Source organism: Helianthus annuus, chromosome 11 (assembly GCF_002127325.2).
Source record: "Helianthus annuus cultivar XRQ/B chromosome 11, HanXRQr2.0-SUNRISE, whole genome shotgun sequence".
NCBI lineage: Eukaryota > Viridiplantae > Streptophyta > Magnoliopsida > Asterales > Asteraceae > Helianthus > Helianthus annuus.
The window spans coordinates 21,162,803-21,173,762 of record NC_035443.2 but is presented as its reverse complement, the minus strand read 5'-3'; the positions used below and the strand labels follow the sequence as shown (position 1 = coordinate 21,173,762).

Here is a 10,960-nt window from a genome sequence, read left to right as displayed (position 1 = left end):
TGTACACTTATGTATAACATTACATGTGAATGCACACTTGGCACAACAACATGAGCCCTTATATTACCAACCCCTGTTATTTGAACTGTTAGTGTGACACAACCCTTTGACTATTGTGATTCTTGATCCTGTAACACCTTTTGTTGCTATTTGAATGTGGGGAACCTTTTTGCGCAAGTTAAGAGACACTGAGATAAGCATGCAAATCGCCTTATTATTATGGGTGCACACATAATAATAACGCGAGGTGCATGCAAGTCCCAGTGAGGCTTAACGAGCGTGGGAAGGGTTCTGCCCTATTGTGTGTAAACTTGGTAGTTTGTAGATTTCAATGTGATACTCGACTTTTACCTCATTTCGACCCTTAAGATTGTTCCCTTCTCTTATATAGAACCATGAGTGGACGTGGAGGAGGCCGAGGTGGTGGACGTGGCCACATTGCTATGACCCAGGCCGAATTAACCGACTTGATCAACACTCGTGTAGCTGAAGCCCTAGCGGCTTACCAGGCTGGTACGATATGTGCCAATTACTTTCTATCCTTGTGTCATATACTCGAATCTTACCTGTGCATCTTACTTCCTTCGTTTTAGGTCAACCTGCGAATCAAAACCATCCACCTGCTTGTACGTACAAGATGTTCATGGATTGTAAGCCACAGACCTTCAGTGGGACTGAAGGGGCTGTGGGACTCTTACGTTGGTTCGAGAAGGCTGAATCAGTATTTGCTATGTGCAACTGTCCCGTGGGGGACCGTGTGAAGTATGCTACAGGCACTTTGGAGGATGGTGCCTTAACCTGGTGGAATGCCCAAGTGCAAATGTTGCGTATTGAGATGGCGAATGCCACTACCTGGGATGATTTCAAGGAGTTGATGCGGGAGGAGTATTGTCCTCGTGATGAGATTCAGAAACTGGAGAACGAGTTCTACAACCTGAAAATGGAGGGTTCTGAGATCGAAGCATACACTAGGAGGTCTAATGATCTAGCAACTTTGTGCCCTAACATGTCTCGACCCCCACCCCGGCGAATTGAGTTGTATCTCAAGGGTTTAGCACCAGCTGTTAAGGGGTACGTTACTGCTGCAAACTTAGACAATCTGCCCCGTATCGTCCGTCTGGCACATAAGATTACTGACCAAGAGGTCGAACGTGGCAACTTGCCGCCACGTGTTTCTGCTACTACCTCGACTGCTACAGCTACCACACCTGCTAGTGATCACAAGCGAAAATGGAACGATACTGACAAAGCAACCAGTGCCAGCCAATCTCAGAAAAGGGCAGACAACAGCACCCACCGTAGTTTCAGCCAGACATCCTCTGTGAACCAGAATCAGAGCAACAATTCAAATCAGGGTTCTTACGCGGGAAAGCTACCAAAGTGTGATAAGTGTATGTTCCACCATCGCGGACCGTGCACCCGGGTATGTCATCGGTGCAACAAGGTGGGTCATATGGCTAAAGATTGTAGGGTCTGGCTTCCAAAGCAGCCGCAGCAGCAGCCACAGCAACAGGAGATGCAACAGTCTCAACAGAACCGGGGAAATCAAAAGGGGTGCTTTCAGTGTGGTGATGAGGGTCATTTTAAGAGGGATTGCCCTCAGCTTAATCAGAATGCTGGCAACAACAACAATACTGGGAGCGACAACAATGGAAACAATGGTGGGAACGGAGCACGTGGAAGAGTATATACTATTGGCGCTGGGGGAGACTCGTAGTGAAGGCAATGTTGAGACCGGTACGTCGTCTTTGAATGATCTTTTTCTGCTTCTGTTTTATTTGACTCTTGTTTCGATTGGAGTTATGTGCCTTAGGGTTCAGTTGTCAATTAGGACTGACTCCCACCTTTCTTGTAAATAAGCATGTCGTAGAATTAACTGATAGTAAATCGATAGAAGCTTCACATGTTCTTTTGGTTGTAAACTTGATCTTGTGGGTCAAGTGTTCGACATTGACCTACTTCCTTATATTCTTGTAAGTTTTGACGTAGTCGTTGAGCGAAAATTCTCGGTAAAGAGAAAATCGTGCGTATCCCTCTCCCTAGTGGGGAATCCTTATCAGTTCAAGATCATCATAATTGTGCCATTGTTGGCATCGTCTTAGTCATGAAAGCCCAGAAGTGTCTACTGAAGGGCTACCCTGCTGTTCTAACTCTCGTCACCGATTCGACACTTTAAGAAAGAAAGATCGAGTATCTTCATGTTATTCGTGAAATTTTTGACATGTCTTCCAAAGAGTTACCTGGTTTACCTCCACATCGTTAGGTGGAATTTTAGAATTGACCTTATGCAAATCCCGATTTCCTTCTGGGGTACAGCAATCCCTTGGATTCGCTGGACACTATCACAGCTTCATCATAGGACTTTCGAAGGTTTCGCAACTTCAACCTCCTTAGCATAGCGGGGAGCTGTGAATTCCTGAGAAATAAAATCGGGGAAACGTCTTTTCAGCTTTTGAAACCCAACCCTACAACACGCGGAGCATCACTTCTATCCGAGAGTACCGATGATACAGCGATATACCATGATGGCTTAATTCAGAGTCCCAGTTACACGCGTTTGTCGTTTTGCAACACTAATCTTTACCCACCAAACTCTGTTTTGGACAAATGATACACTCGCGCGACCGCAATGTGGCGAACCTCCCTGTTGTGCCATGCCGCCATGCACCACTACTGGAAATTACTTCTAGACAACAAATTTGCTGGCCAAATCCTTCGGATGTTTAACGGACCCCTGTTTCGCTCGATTCCTCGTACGAACTTTATTAATTCCCTGTTTCTTGATTGGCAACTGATATAACAAAACGCTAACAACCATACCATGATTTCCACCGATCACAAGATTAGCCCCCCCCCCCAGGCGTTGTAAAGTATCTATAGATCGAGTTCGTCGGAACTCACTTCAAGCCATTGTTTTAGATCAATTTTCGGGACGAAAATTCTTTCAAGTAGGGGATGATGTGACACCCCGCGAAAACGCTTAACAAAACCAGCTTCCTCAGTGACTGTTTGCTAAATTTCGGGACGAAATTTCTTTCAAGTTGGGGATGATGTGACAACTCGAAATTTCAATACTTGTATGGTACACTACTCTTGTTTGTTTAGCGTTGTGATTTCGTGTACGTAATGCGAACGTAATGAACAGGTGTTATTTGTACTTGATTGTTACATGTGCGTGATACAAAGGCAACCCCTACCCCCACTCTTGGTTTCGAGTCGCAACCTTGTGATTGCGGCCGAGACATTAGAATCACAGCCCACCTATTCTTTGCGAGCCCAAAGAAGGTTGGTTGGCCCATTGGTGGCAAGCCCAACTACCTCCCCTTCCCACTTCATTCTGTTGACGTATGTATATACATATTAGGGTTCGATATGGATTGTTCGTTGATTATTTTCCCATAAAGAGGCACAAGTCAAAAACCAATCATTCTCTTCTCAATTTTGACGGCAATAGTGTCCAATTGTGCTATGTTTCATATCCTATTTGATTATGCTTTTACTAAATGTCAATTATTAAATATTTGTGGGTGATGGTTAATTACTATAGAATGGCTAATGTTTATATGTGTAGGATAAGTATTTTAGGAACCCTTTTTATCAAATAAATTGAGCCACAAACTTCTTGGAGTCTCTCGCACACACACTTCTGGCTGTTGGGCTTTCTTCTCTCGGCCCAATACTCATGTACATCAAGCGGCCTAATGAGATCATTCAAATATAGTTGTCGACCAATGATGTTTAATGTGATGTGATCTATGTTTAATTAATAAATTCTGCTATCCCTTGCCTAAGAATGTTCGGCAGCTTTTTATTTGGGCTTAAGCCTACCTTGACCGAACCAATGATTGGGCCACCGCCCTAACTACCTATTAGATTACATATATATATCCATGTATACGTGAATAGGATATGCACAGGCTTTTAATAAACCCTACCCCCTTTGGATTTGCGGCAACAGTAGACCCCTCGAAGCCTCTTCCCTTGGGGATCAAACCTGTGTCTAGCAAACATTAATATTCCGGTTAGTTTTGTTATACTCATTCAATTTCTGATTCATTGTGTTCCTTTATATGTGGATAAACGTATTGTTATTACATGTTAATATTCTTAAAAATCGAAGACTATGGTTGTTAATATGGGTGATTATGTGAGGACTGCATTATATACATTCTTGAATTTAATATATTTTAGTGTGATAGAAACATCAGTATATTCAGCGGTATCAGAGAAGGATGCAAGAAGCTCAGGAGAGGGCAAAATTGCTTGGAAGAACCGTATGTAAGTTGATTGTTTAGTGTATTGTGTCACACTTTAAAGCAGGTTTCCATTTTCAAATTTTCAATTCAAAGCTTTTACTTTTATCTGATATTTTTTATTTGATGTTTCTATGTGGATAGGGTGATTTGAGTGTAATCCAGGAGTTTCAGCAGTTGAGATAAAAAATGTGAGCCGTTACTTTTAAGCAAACATTTGGATTGTTAGATATTAGTTGGTTTGTTACTAACCGAACAACCACGACCCTGAACTAATGCTGAACTATAATGTAAATATTATATACTAAAATATCATGGTATGTTTAATTGGTCATGTGACGCATATTTACTGTGGGAGATATGTTGATTTTGCAAGGCAACTCAATTTATGCAACTTTGGAGTGTGGGTTCCCTTGTCTTGCTAATTTCTCTGTGACATTCTTCATCATCTCTGTGATGATTGGCATAACGACATTGTATAGTACCGGCCTTGCATTTGAAGGATCCGTTTGTATGATATATGGATGGCTAATAGCAGGACAACAGAAACTCTAAATTTGTACTTCTTGGCAGAAAATTGTCATTGGTCATTACACCTACAATCGTGCTTGTGCTTGTGCGCGACCGTTCGTGGACAGGTGTCCAGACAAGGTCTGAAGCTTCGAAAGTTTATCATTTTCCTCTGCGAGCCTAAGTATGCACGATCATGCCTCGGCACATTTGTTGACTTTTGTTGATCATATTGGGTTGACGTTTTGACTTAATGTTGACTTCTTGTTAATACATAGTCGTGACTATGGCCTAGCACAGACGTGCTTGCTAGTTCATTTACTAAATATCTAGAATTTCGGGATTTGCCTTGTTTTTTTGGGTCTTTTTCGCTTCTATTCATTTGGAGTGCCAAAAACCTGCATTTATCAAGTAAGAACAATTTAGATAGTGTTTCTAATAATAAAGCCATAAAAAGTACCATAAAATGGGGGTAATTATTCATGAAAAATATGTATATCTGATGGCACACCAAAAAATTCATAAATATCTTCTCTTAATTTTTAATTAACTCGTTTCATATTTTGATGCATGTGTGGTCGAACTATTTAATAGGGTTTCAAGTTTTACTTCGTTTTCCAGACTTGATTATCAATTACTATTGAAAAACTATCGATCAAAGCTTTCGGCTATGAAGCTTTTGACTCAAAATCATTTGATTATATGTACATTCTAGGTTACCATTTGATTGCGCTTCCATTTGCATCAAGTGGTATCAGAGCTATGGTTAGGCATAGAAGAGGTGCCATTTCCTTGAGTATAAATGCCGATGGAGGCAACGCTGTCATTGATCATGATTCACTTGACGAATGTTGCTAGCATCAGAGGATTAATTCCTCATCTCGTTGCTGAGAGTCGAGAAAGTAAATGGAAGATTTTCAAGCCAGCAGTTGGTCGAGGAGTTAAGTACTTAAATAAGTTTACTGGCAAGGAGGAATGGAAGATGGTCTATCCTCCAGCGAGATGCCTCCGTAAAATTCCTATGCGCAAGTTTGATCTCGATAAATTTGACAACATAGGTTATTGGTATCTTAATGGCAAGACTGGGGAAGCAGTGATTACTGAGAAGATAGTGACTGTTGAGATTGCAAAAATTCTGGATCTGATTTGGCTTGTCAACCTAAGGGAAGCACATCTGAAGAAGCTTCGTCGCCTACCTCTGAAATACCTTAAAGAAGACCGTGAGCTAGCTGATCAGTTCATCAAGGTAGTTCAATTCTGTGTGAGAACAAGGTATGGGCAGGAAGCGAGTTCTCGAAGAAAGGATGAAGATCTCAAGACCACATGAAGACCATGCACTAATCAAGGGGGAATTTGTTAATGCACTTTGGGTGATAAGTGAACGCCTTCCAATTTGTAGGGTCTTTAGTGGTCAAGTCTTGAAACTTAGTTCAAGGTTTAACCTTGGACATTTTGTCCAAGTTTTAGTTTAGACTTTTGTTAGAGTTTTATGTTATTGGCAAAAGTCAGGGTTTTTGTGTAGTGTTTTATGTCCGGGCTTCAAGTTTGTTATGGAGTCCGGAGTTTGTCTTGTATATATACCTTTATGTGGAATAGACAAGACGGGTATTCTGTGTGAAATTCTGTGCATCTTTCTATCCCTAATCATTGTGTGTGTGTTTGTCTGGCGGCTACTGTGTGTGTGACGTCATTCATCTTCTTCATCAAGAATACTCTGTGTATTCTTGATTTCTCTCACAAATCTTTGCATTCTAGTGTTTCATCTACAGTGGTTGATCATCAGGTGGATTCCGCACACCTGTTGGTTGCATTAGCTGAGTGAGATCTTGGATTAGGAGGCTTTACAGTTGGTAGTGTAGTGGTTTTGTGTATGTATGGATGTTGATGAGACCCGGGTTTGAATCCCTGGTTTAGCATTTTTTTTCTTGTTTTTAAATTTTAACACAATCTTTCAAATAATTACACTTGGTCCCTTTAAGTTTAACTTTCAATTACATACATATTTTTGATAAAAAGGCCACAAGATTTTACTTCGCCTTAGGCTACCAAAATGGTTGAGCCGAACCTGGGAAATTGCTGTATCCAACATTTAGTTGCATGATGACCACGACAGCAACACGTGATCACGTTACATAATTCCATCCACCTAGACGTGCGCAGAGGAGCAACTAGTAAAAAAAAAATTGATGATAAATTATTAACTTTTGTTATTATACTTTTAACTAAGGTGTTATATTTAATTTGTTTGTAGTCGATTGTTTAATTTACTACCGCTAAAAATGAAATACATACTTTTATTATTTATACTTTTTCTAATAATTCGAAACAAGCATTTCGTTTCAACAAAAAGGAAAGACAATCGAAGCTTAAAATTTCAGAAAGAGTAACAATCTAAAATCTTCGTTATTCCCAACAAACAAGTAGAACCTAACCGAAGGCTAGGAGATGGGTATTTTGATGTATGCAGAACTAGTCGAGTTCCCAACCCTCGTCAATGTTTTCAACTCGTAAGCAATCCAACACCTCGACCTATCCGTATGATAGAAATATCCCATGCACTTGCAATCCTTCGTGCATTTGCTCTCGCAATCGCTACGTTTCACTGGTCCAGTCCCGCCGGTATACTTAACTGTGAAATGGTCGACCCCTTTGACTTCATAGTATTTAAATCCACTCGCCTTACAACCCGGTGACTTGGTGTCACAATCTTTGCTCCACGCAAAGACCCCATTTGGTGTCGGGCATCCAACACACTGGCTGTCCTCACAAAGCCCGAACTTCCCACACCGATTGGGTAAGTGACACTCGTCTTCAAATGTCATCCCACCCTCGTCCTCACGCTTATCAAACATAGTGTACAACAAGCTCCATGCGTTTCGTATCACATCTGCACGGTACGTGTAGAGTCGTAGGTTCCCATCGATGCCCAATCGGAGATATGATAATGAGCTATTGTACCGAATTTGTCCCATATCTATAGAAGGAAATTCCCAAGACTCGCCGTTTTATCCAATATCAATTGGATATGTGTTTATGCCTGGCGGCGTATATTTTATTTCCTTTTCTTCTTTTTTATCCAATATTAAATTGTTTTGGTCTTTTTTTAAATTCAATTTTCAAAGCACATTATTATTTGAGATATAAAATTTTAACTTATTGTTTGAGATATGAAATTAACTTGCTGACAACCGACAAGTGACAAGTCCAACTGGCAACTAGAGGCACACGGTGTTTGAACACCACCCACTTGTGTAGAACCAACTGGCAACTAGAGGCACACGGTGTTTGAACACCACCCACTTGTGTATAAACCAGTTAAACAATGATTTACCACCCACTTGTGTAGAAACCAGTTAAACAATAATTTTTTTTTTCAAGACGGCCGAGCCACCACATATTGATGTATCCCGTTAGTAAAGTTATCAACCTGGCCCCACCTAGAAGTGCAAAAATCGGTTAACCGATTATTGGGCTACTGGTTGACAATCCCACGCGATACCTCCGCATCAGAAGCCTCTAAGATCATATGTATTATGGGGGCATTATTTTCAAAAAAAAACGCCCACTCCCTCATTACATTGGGTATTATGGGGCATTATTTTTGAAAAAAAAATTGCTTGGGCATTATAATTAAAACGCCTAAATTGGAAGAAGGAAGGTTTGACTGGGTTTGACCCACCAATGAGAAAATAGTTTGCTTTTTTTTTTAATGATTGGAAGGGACATTATTCCCACTACATCACTTTTACAATAACACCCCATGCTGACTGGGATGACACATGTTAGATAATGCCCCATGATAAGGGCGTTATTTTTCTAAACCACTACGGGTGGTCTAACACCACCCACTCAAGCCAAAAGGGGGGCCATCAATACCTCCACCATTTTTTGTGCTACACTTTGATTTTTTTTTTTAAGGTTTTTATTTGTGGACCCCCCTTGACATAGCTAATTAATTTTTTTTATTGTTTTAACCTTTAAACCATGTTAAACCACACCATACCTGTTAACGGATGGGCTCTATTGCCTACATGACGATTTAACTAGTCAAAACCGGTTATTAGAATCACTTGTTACCATTAGTAACCGGTTTAGGGGGTCTAAAAACCTAACCGATGTAACAATTCAGGTTATTTTTTAAACCGGTTAACCATTAATTAACAGATTATAAGAACCAGTTTTTCAATAAATAATTTATTTAAAAAAAAAGTATACTCAAGGAATCATGATCAATGACAGCGTTGCCTCCATCGGCATTTATACTCAAGGAAATGGCACCTCTTCTATGCCTAACCATAGCTCTGATACCACTTGATGCAAATGGAAGCGCAATCAAATGGTAACCTAGAATGTACATATAATCAAATGATTTTGAGTCAAAAGCTTCATAGCCGAAAGCTTTGATCGATAGTTTTTCAATAGTAATTGATAATCAAGTCTGGAAAACGAAGTAAAACTTGAAACCCTATTAAATAGTTCGACCACACATGCATCAAAATATGAAACGAGTTAATTAAAAATTAAGAGAAGATATTTATGAATTTTTTGGTGTGCCATCAGATATACATATTTTTCATGAATAATTACCCCCATTTTATGGTACTTTTTATGGCTTTATTATTAGAAACACTATCTAAATTGTTCTTACTTGATAAATGCAGGTTTTTGGCACTCCAAATGAATAGAAGCGAAAAAGACCCAAAAAAACAAGGCAAATCCCGAAATTCTAGATATTTAGTAAATGAACTAGCAAGCACGTCTGTGCTAGGCCATAGTCACGACTATGTATTAACAAGAAGTCAACATTAAGTCAAAACGTCAACCCAATATGATCAACAAAAGTCAACAAATGTGCCGAGGCATGATCGTGCATACTTAGGCTCGCAGAGGAAAATGATAAACTTTCGAAGCTTCAGACCTTGTCTGGACACCTGTCCACGAACGGTCGCGCACAAGCACAAGCACGATTGTAGGTGTAATGACCAATGACAATTTTCTGCCAAGAAGTACAAATTTAGAGTTTCTGTTGTCCTGCTATTAGCCATCCATATATCATACAAACGGATCCTTCAAATGCAAGGCCGGTACTATACAATGTCGTTATGCCAATCATCACAGAGATGATGAAGAATGTCACAGAGAAATTAGCAAGACAAGGGAACCCACACTCCAAAGTTGCATAAATTGAGTTGCCTTGCAAAATCAACATATCTCCCACAGTAAATATGCGTCACATGACCAATTAAACATACCATGATATTTTAGTATATAATATTTACATTATAGTTCAGCATTAGTTCAGGGTCGTGGTTGTAAATTTGAGAACTAGGGGTGCAAACGAGTATCTCGCGAATAGCTTAGCTCATTTACACCTCTAATTTGAAGTAACAAAACATAATATCTTTTAAAAAGGGGGAAATAGATTTTATCACCCCAAACTAACCATTTTTGGTCGCTGTCACTCTCCACTTTCATTTTGTCTCCTACTACCCCCAACTTATCACTTGTGTTGCTGTGTCACCCCGTTGTTAACCAGCTACTAACTTGATTAGTTTCTTTTGCTGACGTGACTTGTTTTTAATGACTTGGCTTGTTTTTTAATGAAGTAGCAAGGTGGCATGGATCTAGAGAAAATAAAATAAAATAAATAATATATAAATGTACTATCTCTCTGTATACAAAGACCCTCTCCCTCTCTACCTTCTACCGTTTCTCTCTCAAACCACCACCACTGCTGCACCTCCACAGTTACTACCAAACCACCACGACTGCTGCTGCACCTCCACCGTCATCACCGAAACCACCACACCACCCACCATTCACCTCCGCCGTCACCACCACACCACACACCACCGCTGCACCTCAGCATCACCGCTGCACCTCCGTCGTCACCACCACACCACACACCACCGCTGCACCTCCACCATCACCACTACACTACCCACCTATAAACCCTAAATCCCATTCATCTGAAGCGGAATCAATGCAGGTTGGATTTTGAATCCCAAAAATTCTACCCAACACATCGAAGATCAAACCCTACATTTTCAGGCATTTTAATCACAATTTCTTGGCGGGTTTACTTTATTTTATGTTCTTATTGATGTTAAACGTGTTAATTTGATTTTCATATCATGTTTTTGCTAAATTTCTTGTAAAGTTTGAACCTTTATGTATCAAGAATGCTTATGTAATCA

The 10,960-nt window shown here is 40.1% G+C and overlaps 1 protein-coding gene across 1 annotated transcript; it reads right to left on the bottom strand.

Moving 5' to 3' along the window:
* Positions 1-7,038: 7,038 nt before the first annotated feature.
* LOC110924786 (EP1-like glycoprotein 3) lies at positions 7,039-7,795 on the bottom strand. Its single transcript, XM_022168779.2, has one exon. It carries the CDS (start codon positions 7,733-7,735, stop codon positions 7,202-7,204), a length of 534 nt encoding a protein of 177 aa, XP_022024471.2. The 5' UTR covers positions 7,736-7,795; the 3' UTR covers positions 7,039-7,201.
* Between the last annotated feature and the right edge of the window lie 3,165 nt (positions 7,796-10,960).